Genomic DNA, 20511 nt, shown 5'->3' with positions numbered 1-20511 from the left:
CCTGGCTTCCCGCTAGTCCTCTGCTGACAGGAGGGGGGGGGGTTGTGTGTGTGGTGCTTCGTTTCTGGCTTCTAGGCTGACCCTTTCCCTGTCCTTTGGCTAGAGATAAGGAGCTTTTCTTGGGGCTTTTTGGTCGGTGACCATTTGCACATCTGGCCTGCTGGCGTCTTGGGTGTCTATTCCAGGATATGGGGGAGGCAGAAAGAAAACCGAGGGAACTCACAGGTCTGTTGTCCCTCATTTCCCAAGGTCTGCAGTCAGTCCGCCTTCTTTTCCCCACCCTCCAGAGTCTTATCTTTGCCATATGTATCATGTTTGGGGATTCTAGTGACACTTTGTGGAAGGAATAAGGAGAAATGCATTTGCTCCATCTTATCTGGAACCAGAGTTAGCCCTTCTGGAACTTGGTTTTCATTAGACTAAATTCTACTGAAATCTGACATGGTGGCTCTTTCTCTATGCAAATAACCTGCACTAACAATACTAAAGGTTCATAGAAAGGCCTCGGGGCGTTTGTGCAATTAGCTGTTTAATGTGAATCTTGACTGCACACTTTCCATCATCTTGAAAATGCTTCTTCCCCAAACTCTGCATCGCTAGTCCTCTTGAGCTGATGGACAGTTTCACCGCATTAGAAAATAACGTCCAGCTTGGCACAGAGCACAAGAGGAAGGGTCACAGGAAAGCAAGAAACTGGCGGCAGAGCTAGCACAGACATGCCGAGTCGGCGCGCCATTCTGCGGCTTCCGTACGGTGACACGAGCAGTGTGTCCTAATGACACAAGAAAACCGCTCAGAGGCCCCAGAGGTAGGAAGCTGGGGTTTTTGTCGCTTACAGGCAGCCTCTGCTTTACGGAACAGCCGATCGTCGGCTCGCGATTTAGTTGGCACATGTGACCCAGAGCGCAGAGCCAAGGAGGGGTGGTTACACGGTCAGTGCCTGAAGGTACGCCCTCGATCCCAGCTCTTCCCCCCACTCTGCCCAGCAGGTCTCAGAACGTTCTGTTCTCCTCACCCGCCCCCCCCCCCGCACCCCAGCAGCAGTTGCAGAAAGCGCAGTTATCCTGGCAGAGGTGCCCCCATCTTTGTCCCATCTTTATCCTCACCAAATCCCTCTTGGGTCGCATTTTCTCCGGGCCTGTCCTCACAGAGCAGAAATGACAGTTTCTGATTCGGGATGGACTTCCAGCCCCAGAGGATGCAGCTTCGAGAAGGAAGATTATATACAGGCTTCTTGGGGCGCCTGGGGGGCTCAGTCGTTCAGCGTCTGCCTTCGGCTCTCATGATCCCGGGGTCCTGGGATCGAGCCCCGCATCGGGCTCCCTGCTCTGCGGGGAGCCTGCTTCTCCCTCTCCCACTCCCCCTGCTTGTGTTCCCGCTCTCGCTGTGTGTCTCTCTGTCAAATAATAAAATCTTAAAAAATAAATAAATAAATGAAGAGGCCTTCCATTGGCAGAGTGCATCAGGCTTTCTGTCTCGGGCTTTCTGTGTTCTGAGGTTCAAACCGTGCTTTGTCCCTTCCCTTCCAGGTCAGCCAGCATGCAGCGGGGCACTCAGCATGTCGCCCCAGCACGGGGGAGGCAGAGATGGGGACTCGGCTTGGGGACCACCCGCTGTGCAGCTCTGCGGAGCAGGAATGGCACCAGCTATTAAATGACGACCGACACATTGGTTGAAAGGAAGTTTCCAGTAAGGAAGTGACAGTACGATGCGGATCATTAGAGCCGTACAGTAGGAAACGCTTGCGTCCCCAGCCTGCACCTGCCTCTGCTGGGCCTGTTCCAACGTGGTGTTCTCAGAACGCAGAGGAGACGCGATCGGGTACCGTGTCCCAGCAGCAGCGGGTGCCTGGACAAATCATCAGTGTGACTGAGGGCCAAGTGCAGTCCCGTGTACCTTGATTACATTACTTAATATTAAATAAGAGGTCTGAGTGCCACTAGTTTAAACCGGACTCATTCAGCTCTTTTTCAAAGAGCTCCCCCTACACCTGCCCCTAAACCAATTTTTAAGAAGTGGTTTCTCTCCCTGGGGTGGGAGAGCCCTAACGAGCTGACACGAATTTTCACTTGCAAGTTCTTCTGTCTGGTGTTTTTGTAATTATACTATTAAAGGACTCCGGAGTCAATGTTAATGACAAGATTCGTTTTGTTTTGCTAGGATGGTTTTTTGATGAAGTTCAGTTGCGTGGTTCGGGGAAAAGCCAGTCTGCCTACAAAGGAATTCATGAAGACGATCAAGGAAACTGTATTGAGTTCAAGAATCTTAGCAACTATCCAACACTCAAAGTCTGTTCACCACTGTTGTAGGCCAGAAGTTACCACACAGACCAGATTTAAAGTGTTTCTCTTAATCCCAAGGCACATTTAAATAATCTCAGAAGTCTGCTACTGTGATTTTTAGACCCTATTTTGAAACTCAAGTTTTTCAAGCACCTAAAGCAGGGTTTGGCAAAATCCTTTGCTGTAGAAAGTCAGATGGTCCAGGCTTTACGCGCACATTGCTGCTCACTCCTGTCACAACTACTCAGCTCTGCACGAAAGCTGTCGCAGACATTATGCAAATGAAGGAGCCTAGTGTATTCCAATAAAACTTTATTTACAAAAATAGGTGCTGTGCCGGATTTGGTCCGGAGGGGCTAGCTAGCCTTAATTTGTGGGTCCTGGGTCTAGGGGAGCTGGAGAGCAACAGTTTCCACCCAGAGAAAACACCTCCCAGTGAGGGAAAGAAACAGACTAAGAAAAGGATCGCACTGCATTCTTCTTCCTACTAACAAACAGACGATATTTTAAAATGCAAAAGATTAGCTCAGCCAGTTAATCTCTTTATTTTGAGTTTTGTAAAAAAAAAAAAAAAAAAGCTTTGGGAAAAAATGTGTTAAATATCAGTCAACGGCAGGAAAACATGTAGCTAGCTTTACAATATCAATCTAAACATATACACAAAGGCGAACGTGAAGTAAAATGCTAGGGTAAGGTAGCACTTTGGGGGCCTAACTGCAGTTTTCCTTAAGTGCACATAAAGGTTGCTGATAACTCCAAGTCTTCACTTTTGCACAGTTCAACATACTTTTATTTCATATAACGTGTTTATTTATATAACATACTATAATGTTAACTTTATAAAACCACCGGTTTGCTACTGATGAATGGACACAGAAGACAAAATTCTCCCCAATTACATTATGTGAGCTCTCTGTAAAACGTTCCCCAGAAGGGCATATCATCCCAGGTTAAATTCATCCTATCCTATTTTTTAAAATTGCTTTTCACCTATTAAATGGATCTTGGTGGCCTCTTCCCATTTAATCATGTTATGGGACAGCGTGAAACTTCCTAAGAAGGACCAGATGTAGTTTATGTAAAAAATCAAAAGTCAACCTACGAGGAGGTGGTCCGGCTCTGAAGTCGTGCTTTGAACAAGTGATTTCAGCGATAAGTCCCAAATCCCCAGACGTGAACCCCCCCCCCCACACCCGGAAATCATTCCTCTGCTTCCCCAGAGCCCACCCCCAAATGTCCAAGCGCTGGGACAGTCACCCAAGAGCCCTGGGGCCTGTCTTTCAGTGCTTTGGACAGCACATGTAGAGTTCTTCGTGCTGTCCAAAAGCCCCTGAGGTCTGAGTTCCTCCCGCATCCACCAGCCCCTGGAAGTTTCTCCTGACCCTGACACGTGGCAATTCCCTTAACCCTTTCTAAAAGGCGGCCATCCTGAAGAGAAGGAGGCCTCTCTCCGGGGCTCTCCTGTGCATTTCAGGGCTTTTCAGAACGCGGCCGGACAGGCAGACCTTCCTTATCTTCTCCCAGGCTCGTGTGGCAGATGACCAGCGGCCTGTGTGTTCCGTGTGGGCCCTGGTTCTACCCTGCCTTACAAAAATAAAACTAACATCAAAAACTTTGGTTTTGCTCTTCACGAGTTCTGCTCGCACTGCGTGACGAGACATGTTTGTTCGTTTAAAAACAAAAACACACAAAAAAAGCCCTACTTATGAAAATTGAAACTGGGTAAAAGGGGTTGATTTCTAGGTCTGGTTTTGAAAAGATTGTCAAAGAGCCTATTTGCTTTTCCTAGAGACTAGCATCGCTTTCTGGAGTGTTCCTCTGTATACGGTCCTTATTGGGTTTTAGAAAGGCGCAAGGTCTCTTCAAGGTACCAGAGTGAAAGCAGCATTCAGATGGGTTGCTCCTAACTCTTTTTTTTTTTTTTTTTTTATTTGAGAGAGAGAATGAGATAGAGAGAGCACATGAGAGGAGGGAGGGTCAGAGGGAGAAGCAGACTCCCTGCCGAGCAGGGAGCCCGATGCGGGACTCGATCCCGGGACTCCAGGATCATGACCTGAGCCGAAGGCAGTCGCCCAACCAACTGAGCCACCCAGGCGCCCTGCTCCTAACTCTTGGCCATTAGATTTCCTTCAGCTTCACTGTAGCGGAGTACAGCATCTGACACTTGAGGAGAGACCAACAGAAGACACCAGAACTCAGTGGTACCGCTTTGATGCACGTGACAGATGCACTCCTACACGAACTCATCTACAGAATCAGCATCGAGAGGCGGGTATGAAACTCGTCAAGTTCCCCATTTCTGAAGGGGACTAAGAAGTCACGTACTTACTGAATCAGCAAGCTGACTTTCCAGAAGCCCTCGTTCCAGATGACATCTTACAACAGATGGGAAAAGCAGCTTGGCGGTGCACCTCTGAGAACTCACGACGGGTACCAAGCTAGGGGCCCGAGAGGATGAGTCTTCCCTCTGTTGAGCTGCTCGGTGGCCTCGACCGCCGCCAGTCTCCCCTCAGGGCATCAGTGCCGTTTCCACGTTTGGAAATGGTTCTGTTCATATTAAGGTACCTGACACGGTGACATTGACTTCCCCTGCAGGCAAAGAGGAGAGAGAGACCTGGGGGGGCAGGGGGGGAGGGAATGTGTGTGTCATGAAACAGCCCTCCGGTCTGGAAGGAAATCGCCCTCGACTGACATGTTCGTGGACAGCTGAGAGAACCTTTTTCATGTTTTCTAAGGAGACTTCATTTGTCCCCCAAACCACGGAGGACATTTTCAGGTCTAGAGAGCACAGCCGGAAAGCTCCTTGCTGTTTGCCTGACGAGACATTTGATGTTGCAGTGCGGGTTTGGGGCTGCAAGGCGTCGGGGCTGGTTTGGCCGCCCCAGGGAGTACCCTGGATGGGCAGAGGCCATGGAATCGCATCTGCCCTCTTCCTCTATTTGCAGCCTCATTTCAGTGGCGCAGATTTCCTTCTCCAGGAGACAAAGTTCAGGTCTCCTTGTAGTCCCCAAAGAGAATATGAAAAGGCACGGCTGGAGTCCGCACCGCCCCGCTGCCGGCCCCACGCAGAAGTCTGCCGACACCACTGCCTCGTGACCTTGAAGTGGTCATGGGCTACCCCTTACCCCGAGGCCTCTACTCTGGGCATTAAATGGGCCCACCCCTCTCCTGAGGAGTCCAGCAGGGATTCGGGCCTGGGGACAAGCTAAGTGTGACCAGAAAGCAAGCTGACTGGACTGCAAAGGGGACTCCGTTTAATCCCAGGTTATACTGAAAAGACGGCTTCTCCAAAGCCTTCACACTTGATGGTCAGCTACTTTGTTAAGACCCAACCCCTTTCTTTCCACGAAAGGGGGCAAAGAGGACGGTTTTTAACCCCTCGCCCCGCAACAACCCAATCCATCCACTCAAGTCACCCGTCTCTCCCTTTCCTGCACGAAGGTGTTCAAATGTGACGTTTTTGGTTGTACTTTACGGAGTATGTTCTAGAGTTCTGCAAAGATGATGTGCATGAAACTCTTTCACAGTTGTCCGGGCTGTATTGATTGATCAACACTCGGTTTGTTCCAGAGGACTACCAATGAAAGGAAACTTAGTTTGCTAGGCCATTCTTTAAGGTTCCAAACAGGGTCTGCTGCAAGTTCTGGACTAAAAGGCTCTCAAGCCTGGCTGCCCACTAGAATCCCTGAAGATCCACAACAGAGCATGGAGGCCAGGCCCCACTCCAAACCTACTGGATATGAATCTCTGAGCACAGGGCCCTTGCACTGATATTAAAAAAAAAAACAAAACTAGCCAGAGAATCCTACTGTGCAGCCAGGGTTGAGAACCTGTGTTCTAGAACATCCAGCTCCGAACCCTCATCCCCCCCCCCCAACCCGGAACGGGTATGTTTAAGAGGTTAAATTGGATGCACTCAGCAGTTTCAATCTGATTTATGCCAGACTGACAGCAGAGAGCCTTGAGTTAGATGGTTTGGCAGCTTCGTGACACCTACTTTTCCCCTCTCAGCATAGGCATAAAGCTTCTAGAAGGTGAAAGCATTTCGATGAACAGACTCCTTTCCTGGGACCCCTGGTAAGGTCAGGATTATTCTCCATATCTTGCAAACAAAAATTAGGACCACAGGTCAGTGACTTACTCCGATCCACTGAATAAAAAAATCCAACCAAATAACTACAACCCTAGCAAAATTCTGATCTTGGCAAATCTCCATTTACTTAGATTTAAGTAGGTCCAAATAAAACGTTTGCAGTCAAGCCTACAAGACCCTTTTGGGAGAAAACACAACGATCTATGGATTGACTTAGGACTAGGCTGGAGAACTCTGGTTATTTTTCCTCCTCGTGAGGGTAATTTCTTATTAATTTGCTGAAAGCTTCCTGGAAAACCAAAATGACAACAAAGCCTTGACCTGAATGAAGAGAGGGTGGGTCCTCCCCGGTTGGCTCTTTTCAAGAACCCTGTCAGGGTTTTTCTGTTAGCTTCTTCCCTCCGAAATAAGTAAGCAACGTAAGAGGTGAGCAAGGCTTTATAAAGACCCAGCCAAGGAGCTGACCAGCCAGCCTATCCCTCCACCTCTGCAAATAACAGACACACACAAAAGCCTCCTCACCTTTCGAGTTTATAGGCATGACTGGTCATTACTGAGATTAACTCTACTGAATAAAACCTGTGCTGGTTCTGGGCACATCTGCCAAGCCTGAGAGATGCTCTCTGCACTCTGACCCCACGACATACTGACCTCCCGTCCAGGGGCTCTCTAAAAAAAAGCTGTTTCTCTGGCTCTGGCTCAGAGGTTTTCATAAGTCCTTCACCAGCCTAGGGAATTTGGAGTCTCATGGGGTTAGATGGGTGGTTTAGCTCATTTACAGAGCCCACGGATGCCCATGATAAAATCAAAATGGACTTTAGGGTACATAGAAAGGAAAGAGGGGAATAAAAATCATTTAATTATATTATCTCAAACCATACAAAACTGCCATTTCTGTTTTTGAAAACTGGTTCAATATCGGCAATTTCATATGGCTCAACTTAATTTTTGCCTGTTTTGCACAAATTCTCAATTCAAAAAGCAAAGTGTAATGTCTTATCTAAATATTAACCATTAAAAATGTGCGTTAAGCAGATTAAATGGCTGGTTTCATTATGGGTGTACTCGACTGGGCCACTATTCTGTCTGCCACAAGAAGAAAAATGCCCACATTTTCTGAAAGCATTTTTTTTTTTAGAGATTGGGTTTTCAAATACACCAGCACTGAAGCATAGAGACACAGGGAGAATCTCAAACTTGGTTTCCAAGAGCTCTCTCAGTATTTTAGCTACCGCAGGTGTGGGCAGTTAGAAGAGCTCACCCACAGAGAACCCCAACTCAGAACCTACATTTCAAACCATGCTCACACATTAGGCTGGTACAAGCCTCCCCAGATACCAAGAAAATGACCCTTCTCTACGTGGCACTCAGTGTTAAGACATCTGGATTCTTAATCTTACAGCAGACGGAACTGTCCACTGGACTGAATAATGCTCAATTTTCCATTGACTTGCCTCTCATGCCTCACCCGGCCACGGAAATCTCATGCATTTAGTAGCTCAAAATTTGGACTTCTACTCGGTCTTTAGAACAGTATCTTGTGTTTTGTGGTTAATTTTTTTGCAGTGTGGTTTTTTTTTTTCCCCCCTCTGAACACTAGCCTATTGCCTCCTAGGCTCCTTGCTGCTCTCTCGTCCCCAGATAGAAGCATCCCACAAATTTGGGTGTTATTCCTAAACCCCGCAGTAGGTATCTCCATGGTAGCCCTGAAGAACTGACTGATTTTTGTCATCAGTCTCTGAACGGTTTCTCCTGTCCTCGGATTAATTTTAAAAACCCAACAGTAAAACACGTTTTGCTTTTGGTTTTAAACATTTCAGTAGCTACTTCTTTCTGGAGATTTCCAGAGAAGGAATTCTAATTCTTTCCCCATGTTGAAATGTTCATGGATAGAGTTCTGATCTTCAATCTACAGGAAACCCAGGTAGTGCAGAAAGTCCAGAAGCCTGATCATGTGACATCACGGTCCTGCAGCCCTCGGTGCGAGGGCCTCCGCGCTCAGATTGCTTCCTCCTGAGTTCTGTCCCCGTGACCACGGGCTTCCCATCATCTTCGGAGGTCCAATCTCAGCTGCCTTCCTTCGGGATCCTTCGTCTGGCCTGCTCTTCCCGCCCCCACCTTGCTATTCCTGCAGCCAGCTAGGTTTGCGCTGCTGTGTACGGACCTGAAACCTCTCCTGGGGGGGCCTCCCCACACCTGCCGCAGCTTGCTCGGATTCTGCAGGTGAATGAGTCAGACCGTTAAAGCATGCTATTTGTTTGTTTGACTCTGAACAGCACTACTATGTGAAAAAGTGGGAATACGTCTGCGTTTGTCTTGATTGAGAGACACCTAAGCCCCACCCTCTGCCTCTTGGGTTAAACTTTAAATGTTAAGAGAGCTTCAGACCTCAATAAAACAGAAGCATTAGTTCCACTCAGTCAGTGCCCCGAGTTGGACAAGCCTGGGGTTTGCAGCCGTCCTCACTGCACCCCCATCTCGGCAGGCTGGGGCTGGGTGGGGGGGACGCAACAAGTCACGCGTTATCCTCCAGGGGGAACACTAGGCGCGTGCCCCGGCTTGACACCGGCTGGTCTCCTGCTCCCAGGGCTCGGTCCAGCACCTCCTCCGAGCTGCTCTTGGTTCTCCGGCTGCCCTCGAGGCTCGTGGAGGCCGTGTGGGAGCCTGAGGAGCCGTTCGCAGTCACTGTGCTGTCCCCGTAGGTCAGGGTGAGGTCGCCCTCAGTCAGGATGAAATCCGAGTCTTCCTCTCTCAGCGGCTCTTGGTTCTGAAAAGTGCAATGAACGACAGTGGCAAATGGGAGACTGATCTCCTCTAGGCTGGGAGCCAAGCCCAACCTCAACTGCTCACCTGAAAACTGGGGCCCATGAAACCCGCCTGCCTTGAGCCTCCAGCGTGGATACTGGATGCCAAGTGTCCAGGGCTATTCAAGTGAAGGCACCGTTGCCCGAAGCAAGGCTTCGAGGCCCAGGAAGCCGTTCTGATTTTAAATGCCTGACGGCTCGGGGTCAGTGACAAAAGGGAAGAAAGGGAGGCCAGCCTGCGCCTTCAGCTTCCCAACCCTCAAAAGAAGGAGGGGGAAGGTCACTGGGCAAACATGCAAAGAGGTTTCTCGGGCCCCTCTCTTTTCGGGGCAGCTCTTCTGAGAGGGCCTCCCGCCCCACAAGAACCACCCTAAACCCACCCGGTTTGCATCTGAACTACTCTTTATCCTAGTCAGCAACGGAGGGACGGGGACGCATAATTAGGATTTCCTTCCTGTCCCCATGGAAGGACCCCGATGGGAAGCCCTCTGGTAGATGCAGTGAGACATCGAGAGGGAAGGGGCACCTTCTCGACCACGTGTTTCGGGCCCGCCAGGGCGGTCACAGGAGCTGGCGACTCACCCTCCCCCCTCCCTTCTCCTGGGTCAGAGGAGGAGGCCTGAGCCCAGAGAACCTGTGGAATGTGCCCCAGGCGGTCCAGCTGGTAGGAGGCAGAGGTGGGGTGTCTGCTGCCTCCGGACTGGTTCGGCCCACAGCAAGGATGTGAACACTCCCTGGGTCAGGAAGAGGACCGGCCGGCAGCTCATGCTAAGCCGCAGCTGCAGCAGAGCGGATGGAGCGGGGCCAGGCAGGGCGGGAGCCGAGCAGCGGCCTCTCGAAACTTCTAGACCGCGGGGAGAGCTCGGGAAGCAGCGCGGGGTCAGACACAACCCTTCACCCTCTAATGGGTTTCACCAGCAAAACGAGGGGCGCTTGGCTCCCCTCCTGCCCCCACAGCACGTCTGTCAGACACGGTTCCAGAGTACTCCGGCTAAAGTGCTCTTGCTCTCCTATTGCCCATCTGGTCTTCAAAGTGCTTCTGGAGTCCTGCATCGTCTATGCGGCAGGGTGTCCTCGGTGCAGGGCACGGAACCCGCCTCCCCGACAGCCTCCTACCCTCCCCCCCGCAACCCCCACACCCAGTCACGCTGTCCAAGGCCACGGGCAGATTCTCCCCGGCATGCCTGCACCCCCCTCTAGGTGAGAAACCAGCAAAGCCCGGTGGCCGCCTCCTCTTCCTGGCGCCCTTCCCTGAGGGGCTTAAGCCACAGCAGGTGCTAGAGGAAGGCCTGTTCAGCGCCCAAGGAGGACTCGTGGGTCTGCCGACCTCCTCCTCCCGTCCCAGCCTGTCTGTGTGCGCTCACTGGTGACAAGCTCAAGCCTGCTTTCTGCATCACTCCTCAGTGATGTCGACTTCTCCACGCTCCACAGCATGACTCCTCTTAACCCAGCGCTCGGGCTTTTTTTTTTTTTTTTGACAGGCGAGCACGCAACTCTTGTTGCTTGCGGCCTCAAATCCTCACTGGAATGAGGCAGCGTGCAAATGTGCAACCAAGTAAGAATCCTCTACTCAGGCAGAGCGTAATTCCAAAACTCACTCCAAACTCCCCAAATTCCTCCTCACCATCAGTATTTAGAAAGTCCCGAGGCTCCATCTGTCCCACGATCGTTTTCCTAACAACAAATGAGATCATGTTCCCTGTTTTAGCACGTTCCATTTCTCCCGTGCCTGTGAGCGCTAAGTAATAATGTCAAAATACCGCAGCCAGGGTTCTTAGTTCCCCCTTTTCAGGGGGAGACTCTCCTGGCACACATTATACTCTTTCGAGGACAGAGAGGAATGTGAAGCAACTGCTTGGAGGGAAATGCTGCAAATGTAGCCACGCCCCCTACTGCAGCCCAGCCGAGGCACCCCCCCATCTCCCACCTTCCCCCCTACACCAGCCCCTGTGTGGCCCACGCTGGCTGACCCGAGGCAGTGGGAAGCAGGGCTCAAATTCACCGACAGGAGAAGGCAAGATTGGATGTTGACCCATTCCATTACGAAACTCACAAGCCCGGACAAATAGTACCCGAAACAAGGACATGGTAAAACCCAGTGGACAGGGATTTCCAAATCAGAGCTTAATGAACGTGATACGCAGATGATGAAACCGATCCACTTCCTCGAATTCTAGATGATAGGATTGACAGAAGTTTTGTTAAGCTGGAGGTTTGTAAAATTATGCAACCAGCTGTCCCCTGAAGGCTGCCGTGAAGATGCTGTTGAATAACCCTGCAAACATGTGTGTTGCAGGAATGTGCCCATTTTAAACAACCAGAGGTCACTTTCATGAACGGAAGAACCCTGTTTTCTAGGTGGATATCCAACCTGAGTGGTTTAGAGTTAGTGCAAAGAGTGAATAAGGAACATCTTCAACATGGCCCAACTAAACCAAAAGTACAAACGCCCTCTAGGTGATGGGTGAGAACCACAGAGTGTCGAACAGCCACGCGAGAGCGGCCTGGCCCGAGACCCTCACTGGGCTCCAAACCCCATCGGGGGCCCCTCCGCTCTCTCACCTTGGGCTTCCTCAATTAATTTTTCAAAGACTCTATGCTCCCACTCTCTCAACAATTGCAAGCCTCACTGTGTCTGCAGCTGACTGAGACCCTGGTCAGGACCCCAGCCCAAAGCGACAGTGGACAGATTCTTGCTTCTTGACCAAGTCGCCCCATCTCTGATGAGGCTGTTCCTTAGCATGCCAGACCCCAGTGCCCCCCGCCCAGCTATGCCCCCTGCCCCTCTGTACCACCTGAATGCAAACAATCGTTCCCAAGGCCGCTGCCCCGCCCCGTTAGAACTGACCTGGTCAGGGGCCGTCTCTCCGAGATCTGGGCTTTGCATTCTGCTTTCCCAACGCTAATCAAATCAATTGCAGGTCATTTGCGAATTCTCTGAAACCTGCATTAGGGTCTCAGCTCTGCCAATTACTAATCCTAGGACCTTGGCACTTCCTTCCTCTGTAACCCTGTAGTAGCTGCTTATTTACAGTATGGCCAAGAGAATAAACTTGGCCTTTGTGAGCTGTAAGGCTCTACACAAATTTAAGGAGTTCTTCTCTCCTAGGGTATAATGGTTGTGTTCGTGACCGGATGATGAGGGTGGCAGAGTAGAGAGGAAGAAGGGCCTTTTCCCTCTCCTCCAGGCCTTCTATGTGGGTAGCTGCTTGTTCTCCCCACCCTTTTGCCCAGCAACCCACATGAGGAGCTCGCAAGTCAGTCCCAAAGCTCAGATGTCCACCAGTGTGGATATTCTCTTCATACTGTGCTAAGTCTGAATCTGAAAACGGAAAGGACCTAACCATATCAATGTAAATAAAGCATTCACAAAAAGAATCCTCACATTTGCTAAATGCTTTGTGGTTCACAGTGTTTTTCTCTACCTTAACCTTTAATCTCACAGCCAGCCTGTACGACTAGGCCCACTTTACAGACAGGAAAACCAAGGCACAGAACACTTAAATGGCCTCAGGGCTTGGCTTTGAATCTAGTTGTTCGGATTCCAAATCGAGTGTTCTTTCTACTACACCACAGCTGCAGACGTGACGGGGCCCCACAGCCCGGGTAAAAGGTTTCCCTCTTACTGTGCAAAACAGATCAACATATGTAAGTTGGCCATTTCTTTTTTTTTTTTAATTTTTTTTTTTTTTTAAGATTTATTTGACAGAGAGAGACACAGCGAGAGCGGGAACACAAGCAGGGGGAGTGGGAGAGGGAGAAGCAGGCTTCCCGCGGAGCAGGGAGCCCGATGCGGGGCTCGATCCCAGGACCCTGGGATCATGACCTGAGCCAAAGGCAGACGCTTAACGACTGAGCCACCCAGGCGCCCCATAAGTTGGCCATTTCTAATCATCTTATTTAGAGATGCAAAACCCATGGATTTGGACGCTTGCGAGCAACAGGTTTCCTCTTCCTGGGGAAGACACTCCCCAGACCCAGTGAGCAGGAAAACGCCCCTGACGCGCCGTACTTACGTCGTACACCTGGGGACTGGTCAGACACCGAGCAAGCAGGCTACACCAGGCTGGGAGCGTGGTGGTCAACGGGGGGCCACTGTGTGTGAGGATGGGCTTCAAGTAACTTTAAAAAGAGAATTAAGGAAAAAAATGTCTGCAGAGAAAACACACACCCAACCCAACGTGTTTAGAAATCCCCCTGAGTAAATCATCCAGGCTGCTACCCACAAAAGGCCTCCTCGCCCGCATTTTACCAGTACGATACAGAAAATCCTTGGGGTCTACAATATCTGAATCAAAGATTAAACCATCCTGTCAGCCTTAAGCGTTCACTGTTAACTCTCAGGTTGGCGGTTCCCGCTTTTCAGGCAAAAAGAGTATTTGATTACTTAGAGCATCCTTCTCCCTTCCTTGTTATGTTGAATGAGAATTTTGGTTTCAATCAACATTCCAGCTTTGGACACACAACCAGCTCACGCCTTGGAAACAGGAGACAGCGTATCGGCTTCTCAACCTTGACACTACCGACATTGGGTGCCAGGTCATTCTTGGTGGTAGGGGACTGTTCTGCCCTGTAGGGACAGTCTACCCACCAGATGCCAGGAGCACCCCCGACCCCTCTCCCAGGCGTGACAACAAAAATGTCTCTAGACAGGGCGCCTGGGTGGCTCAGTCGGTTAAGCGACTGCCTTCGGCTCAGGTCATGATCCTGGAGTCCCGGGATCGAGTCCCGCATCGGGCTCCCTGCTCGGCGGGGAGTCTGCTTCTCCCTCTGACCCTCTCCCCTCTCGTGCTCTCTCTCTCTCAAAGAAAGAAATAAAATCTTTTTTTAAAAAAAAGTCTCTAGACATTGTCAAATGTCCCCTGTGAAGCAAACCTGCCCTTGGTTGAGGCCACCACTCTAAGGTGAAGGTCAGCGGCCCTGGGAGCTCAGGATTTGTCAGTCTGTGGATATCTGTGCCGTCAAATGCATGAGCCTATGTGGGAAGCACCACGAAGCATGCGCGCCTCATGATATGACAGCGCCTGGACCGTTTCTGGTACCCATAGCCCCAGCAACATGGAAAAGGTGGAGGCTCACACGGCCACCTCCACGGCAGAAACGGCCAAGAGAATTTAAAGGAAGGTGAGGAGGTATCCTAGTCATCTGTATCCCAGAGGATGACTGCTCTGAGCACCATCAATATTTACTGCTCAGCACAGGAGAAAAAAAGGCTTCTTCTCTGGGAGGACACGGAAGCAAGACCCTGGAGTATCCTTCTTGTAGGGAATTACTCCACAATGGATGAGGTGTGGGCTCTGCTGAACCTCTTTACGAAACCAAACAAGCCCCCTCTGACCACTGTCCTCCAACCACATTTCTGGGAATGGCCCCGGCTGGCCCATCAGCTACTTTGAGTCTAGCTGTGAAGCTGACAGCAAGGCCAGATTCTAGAAGGGCTAATACACAGGCACATGGGAACCCCAAGGCTACCTTTCAGTGGCCTGCCTCGGGTAGTTCAAAGCCAAGTTCTCACAGTCCCCAAATACAAAAGGCCCTCTAACAACTTCTTTAAAAGAGAGAAAAAAGCTATTTACAGATAGATTTTTAAATATGCAAGTTCTTTGAAGGGCCAAAATGAAATATCAAGTCTCTGTCCCATCCAGCTGTTCTGGTAATTACCACTACAACTTCACCAAAGACCGTTTTTTGTTTTTTTTTTTAATTGAGGCATAACTGACATACAATATTATTTTCGTTTCAGGTGTACAACGTAGTGATTTGGCTTTTGTATCTATTGCAAAATGATCACCTCAATAAATGTAGTTACCATACAAAATTAATACAATATTATTGACTATATTCCCCATGTTGTACATTATATCCCCATGACTTACTTATTTTATAATTGGAAGTTTGTACTTTTTTTTTTTTTAAGATTTTATTTATTTATTTGAGAGCTAGAGAGAGAGAGAGAGCATAAGGAGGGGAGGGTAGAGGGAGAAGCAGACTCTCTCCCAAGCAGGGAGCCTAATGCAAGGCTTGATCCCAGGACCCTGGGATCATGACCCGAGCCGAAGGCACTTAACCGACTGAGCCCCCCAGGTGCCCCAAGAAGTTTGTACTTCTTGGTCCCCTTCACCCATTTCACTCCACCAACGTCCTTCCCCTCTGGCAACCACCAATCTTTCTCTGTATCTATGAATCTGGATTTTCTTTGTTTTGTTTTTTAGGTTCCACATTTCAGTGAAATCAGTGTAGCATTTGTTTTTCTCTGATTTATTTCACTTAGATAATAGCTTCAAGATCCATCCATGTTGTCACAAACGGCAAGATTTCATTCTTTTTTATGGCTGAGTAGTGTTCCACTCTGTGTGTGTGTCTACACCAGGAGAATAAGTTTTTTCTATTTCTTGACTTATAAACTTTAGTCAGAGGCTTTTAACTCCTTCCTATGAAGGATGGTACATTTAATTCATTTATACTCCTGCCTCTTCAAGTTTTTCCTAATTTTGATTACAATTAATTTTATACTGCAGATATATAACATTTGCATTCTATTTTATAACTGATAAGTAAATCTTCTATACTTTGTCTATGAATTGAGTCTAAATGTTAAAAACCACTAAATAGCATTTGTAATAATATTGTTATATGAATATTATTCCCTGTAACCAAGTAGAGTGGTTAGAACATTATTTTTTTTAAGTAGACTCCATGCCTAGCATGGAGCCCAATGAAGGGCTTGAAATCATGACCCTGAGATCAAGACCTGAGCTGAGATCAAGAGTCAGACACTAGGGGGTGCCTGAGTGCCTCAGTCAGTTAAGCGTTCAACTCTTGATCTCAGCTCAGGTCTTGATTTCAGGGTTGTGAGTTCAGGCCCTGTGTTGGGTGTGGAGCCCACTTAAAAAAAAAAAAAGAGACACTTAACCAACTGAGCCACCCAGGTTCCCCGTGGCTAGAACACTATTAAAAGAAATGTAATACAGTGTCATTTAAATTTTGTTAGTGAGAAGAGAAACCTGAGTGTCTTGCAAAATACAAGATCTTCTTTTAATTTTGTTTTGATCTTGTTCACTTCTGGGTTATAAAAAATGACTTCTTCATTGTTGTCCCCTTAGTTGGATCTGATTTTGGTTTTATCTGATCCTTATGTTGTTGTTGGTTTCCCCCCTCCTTCTTAGAGAGTCTGCACAGTGCTAAACTTCCTCAACTCTCGCATGTCTGAAAGCCACCCTCCTTTTCTTGCCCACTCAGCTTGGGTGTAGAATTCTAGGCTCAGACTTTTTCTTTTCATCCTAGAACTCTGACAATACTATCTGGTATTCTAACATTCAATTTTGTTAATGCCCCCTCGGATTCTTTCTCTTTAAAGGCTGCCAGTCTTTCTCTTTGGAAGCCATGAAGAGTCCTGCTTTTCCTCTTTAGTTATGGAATGCTCCAATGTATCCATTCATGCTACTCACACCAGGTGGGTCCTCCCACTCTGAAGACAAGAATCTGCCCTTAGCCAAGGGATTTTTTTTTTCTTCCATTATTTCTTTGGTTCTTCTTTTCCTCCATAGTCTCTATCTTCTCCTTTTAGATTCTGTTAAAGGACTCTGGACCATCTGGCTCTGACCTCTTCATCTCGAAACTCTTCTCTTGCACATCTCTGACTTTGTGCTCGAATTCTTACAGGTTCTTTTTTCCTCAGCTTCATCTCCCAGATCAACAGTTTGGTTTCCGCCATGTAATTAAACTATCCATTACATTTTTGGGCTTCATTTCAGAAACTTTATGTTTAATTTCCCAAGTTTCTTCTTGTTTGCTTGCTCCTTTTTCTAATAGGCTGTTCTTACATTGTGACTGGAAAAGCCTTGCAACTCTAAGGCTTTTATTAGAAAAATTAAAAAACAAATATTTGGCAGGGCACCTGGCTGGCTCAGCTGGTAGAGCATACAACTCCTGATCTCAGGGTCATGAGTCAGAGCCCCGCATTGGGTGTAGGGTTTACTTTAAAAAAAAAAAAAAAATATATATATATATATATATATGGATATATGTACATATACATATATAGGACATGCAGGTACATATATAGGAGTGAATTACTTTGGCATGCCCCCCATGTCTTCATTCAGTTTCTCAGTTCATCAAGCAGGTGGGGAATCTGACCACGCCAAAGTCGGGTGGGTTGGGGGGGAGGTTACTCTAGGGAGAAAATTCTTTGGTGGCCTCAAGATCTGTTTCTCTATCAAGCCCTCCCCAGGTAGTATGTCTACTTTCTTTAGAGAGCTATGGCCTGAAGAGAAAATTAACAGCTACCAGTTGATCTGTGGACACAGGGGGTGCCTGTTGCAACTGTTACTAACAACATTCTTTAATAAATCACCTAGACGAACCGGCTCAAGACTCTCTTTGGTCTTGGGCTATGGTTTTCTCTGCTACAATTCCCTCTATCTTTGGTCTTGCGAGTACTCCAAAATATCTCTTTTGTGATTCCAAGGAGGCCCGGGAACAACAAGAGAGCTATGTGTGTGTGCTGAGCCTCTTATCTTAAATTGGAAGCCCATTTTTTCCATTTTCAGGCTTGTTCAGTGAAGGAGGTACCACACTTGCTCGTCCTGGCTTGTGGGGATCATTCCCATCCAGCCAAACTCTCTTTTGATGCAGCCAAAGCCCACATTTTCTTGTTTGATCATCTATGGAGCTATAGAATGAGCTATGGGCACCTTCCTCATCTAATTCTTCAGACACTTTATGCCTGCTTTTCTGTTCTTAGTTTCTCTCCTCCAAACTAAACAAGTAGAAATCCTTGTCACTAAAATTTATATTCAGAGACTTCAGAGATCACTCCTGTTGCTCTTGGAGGAATAATTTCTTCCCCACTCAGCTTCATTGAAGTATGGCTGACAAAAAACTGCATGTATTAAAGGTGTAGGAGATGTTTAGATACATGTATATTGTGAAATGATTACCACAATCAAGCTAATTAACATATCCATCATTTCACACAGTTACCATTTTTCTGTGTGTGTGATGCAAAGACTTAAGATCTACCCCCTTAGAAAATTTCTAGTATACAATACAGATCATTAACTATAGTCACCATATTGTACATTAGGTTTCCAGAACTTATTCATCTTATAACTGAAAGTTTATACCCTTTGACCAATATCTCTCCATTTCCTCCACTCCCCAGCCCCTGGCAACCACCATTCTATGCTCTGTTACTATGAGTTTGACTTTTCTAGATTCCACCCATAAGGAAGATCATGCAGTATTTTTTCTTTCTGTGCCTGGCTTATTTCATAGCATAATGTCCTCCAGGTTCAACCACATTGTCCCAAATGGCTGAATTTCCTTCATTTTTAAGGCTGAATAATATTCCACTATCTACACGCACACTCGCACACATCTTTATCCATTCATGCACTGATGGACACTTAGGTTATTTCCATATCTTCGTTACTGAGAATAATGCTGCTATGAACGTGGGAGTGCAGATATTTCTTTGAGATAGTGATGTTATCTCCTTTGGATATATACCCAGAGGTGGGACTGCTGGATCATATGGTAGTTCTATTTTTAATTTTTTGAAGAACCTCCATACTGTTTTCCACAGTGGCTGCACCAATTTACATCCCACCCAACAGCATATAAGTGTTTCCTTTTCTCCACATCCTCCCAACACTTGTTATCTTTTGACATTTGGTAACATCCATCCTAACAGATGTGAGGTGAGATCTCATTATGGTTTTGATTTGCATTTCCCTGACGATTAGTGATGCTGAACAACTTTCCGTGAATCTGCCAGCCAAGTGTATGTCTTCTTTGGAAAAATGTCTATTCAGGTCCTTTGCCCATTTTTTCATTGGGGTCTTTGGGTTTCTGCTGTTGAGTTGTAGGAGTTCCTTATATAATTTGGATATTAACCCCTTATCAAATATAGGATTTGCAAATATTTTCTCCCATCCCACAGGTTGTTGTCTTTACATGTTGTTGATGGTTTCCTTTGCTTGTGGTGTTAAATCCAAAAACTCATTGCCAAGACCAATGTCAGGAGTTTTCCCCTGTTTTCTTCTAGGAGTTTTATGGTTTCAGGTCTTGCATCTAAGTCTCTAATCCATTTTGAGTTGATTTTTGTGAGTGGTGTAAGACGGGTTCCAGTTTCATTCTTTTGCATGTGGATATCCAGTTTTCCCAACACCATTTATTAAAGAGACTGTCCTTTCCCTATTATGTATTCTCAGCACCTTGGCTGAAGATTAGGTGATCGAACATGTGAGGGTATTATTTTTGGGCTCTGTATTCTGTTCCACTGGTCTGTGTATCTGTTTTAATGCTAATACTATACTATTTTGATTACTATGCCTTTGTAATATAATTTGAAATCAGCAAGTATGATGCCTCCAGCTCTGTTCTTTTTGCTCACAATGCTTTAGCTATTCAGGGTAATTTGTGCTCCATACAAATTTTATGATTGTTTTTATTTTAAAAAACACCATTAGAATTTTGATAGAGATGAACTGAATCTATAGATTGCTTTGAGTAATATGGCAATTTTAACATTAATTCTTCCAATCTATGAACACAAATATCTTTCCATTTATTTGTGTCTTCTTCAACTTCTTTCATCAGTGTTTGTTTTCAGTGTACAGATCTTAACCTACTTGGTTAAATTTATTCCTAAGTATTTTATCATTTTTGATGGTATCATAATGGGATTGTTTTCTTTTCTTTTTTTTAAAAGATTTTATGTATTTATTTGAGAGACAGAGCATGAGCAGAGGGAAGGAGGCAGAGGGAGAGGGAGAAGCAGACTCCCCGCTGAGCAGGGAGCCTGACGCGGGACTCAGTCCCAGGACCCTGAGATCATGACCCAAGCTGAAGGCAGACACTTAACCAACTGAGCCACCCAGGCACCCTGGGATTGTTTTCTTAATATCTTTTTTGGATAGTTCATTGTTAGTGCATAGAAATGCAACTGGTTTTTGTATGTTGACTTTATATCCTCTGACTTTACTGAATTTATTAGTTTTAAAACAGTTTTTTGGTAGAGTCTTTAGGGGTTTCTATATATAAGATCATGTCATCTGCAGGGGCACCTGGATGGCTCAGTTGGTTAAGCATCTGACTCTTGGTTTTAGCGCAGGTCATGATCTCATGGGTCCTGAGATCAAGCCCCCCATCAGGCTCCATGCTCAGCGGGGAGTCCACTTGAGATTCTCTCTCTCCTCTCCCTCTGCCCCTCTACCCTCCCTGTGCTCACTCTCTCTCTAATAAATAAACCTTTAAAAAAAGATCATGACATCTGCAGAGACTATTTTAATTTAAATTTAATCTGCAGAGACCATTTTAATTCTTC

The 20511-nt window shown here is 47.1% G+C and overlaps 2 protein-coding genes across 6 annotated transcripts in view; one reads left to right on the top strand and one right to left on the bottom strand.

Moving 5' to 3' along the window:
- LOC115940540 (carbohydrate sulfotransferase 7) overlaps positions 1 to 20511 on the top strand; it is a 58806-nt gene that overhangs the window by 23677 nt on the left and 14618 nt on the right. For 2 of the 3 annotated variants that reach the window (XR_004075276.2, XM_081809369.1), the window contains exon 2: positions 1530 to 6073. The exons of the other annotated variant lie outside the window; for it this stretch is intronic. The gene's annotated coding sequence lies outside the window, so the exon portion shown is untranslated. Of the gene's footprint in view, positions 1 to 1529; positions 6074 to 20511 lie in introns of those variants that run through there. 3 annotated transcript variants of the gene reach the window in all.
- SLC9A7 (solute carrier family 9 member A7) overlaps positions 7573 to 20511 on the bottom strand; it is a 130221-nt gene continuing 117282 nt past the window's right edge. For all 3 annotated transcript variants that reach the window (XM_081809355.1, XM_081809356.1, XM_081809357.1), the window contains 2 exons: positions 13196 to 13301; positions 7573 to 9142 (listed from right to left, as the gene is read on the bottom strand). In XM_081809355.1, the coding sequence (XP_081665481.1) occupies positions 8891 to 9142; positions 13196 to 13301 (358 nt within the window). In that variant the 3' untranslated portion in view covers positions 7573 to 8890. The remainder of the gene's footprint in view (positions 9143 to 13195; positions 13302 to 20511) is intronic.

The sequence above is a fragment of the Leptonychotes weddellii genome, chromosome X, assembly GCF_054177405.1.
Source record: "Leptonychotes weddellii isolate Sample4059 chromosome X, ASM5417740v2, whole genome shotgun sequence".
Lineage (NCBI taxonomy): Eukaryota > Metazoa > Chordata > Mammalia > Carnivora > Phocidae > Leptonychotes > Leptonychotes weddellii.
The sequence above is the reverse complement of the archived record's forward strand: the minus strand, read 5'-3'. Positions and strand labels throughout refer to the sequence as shown.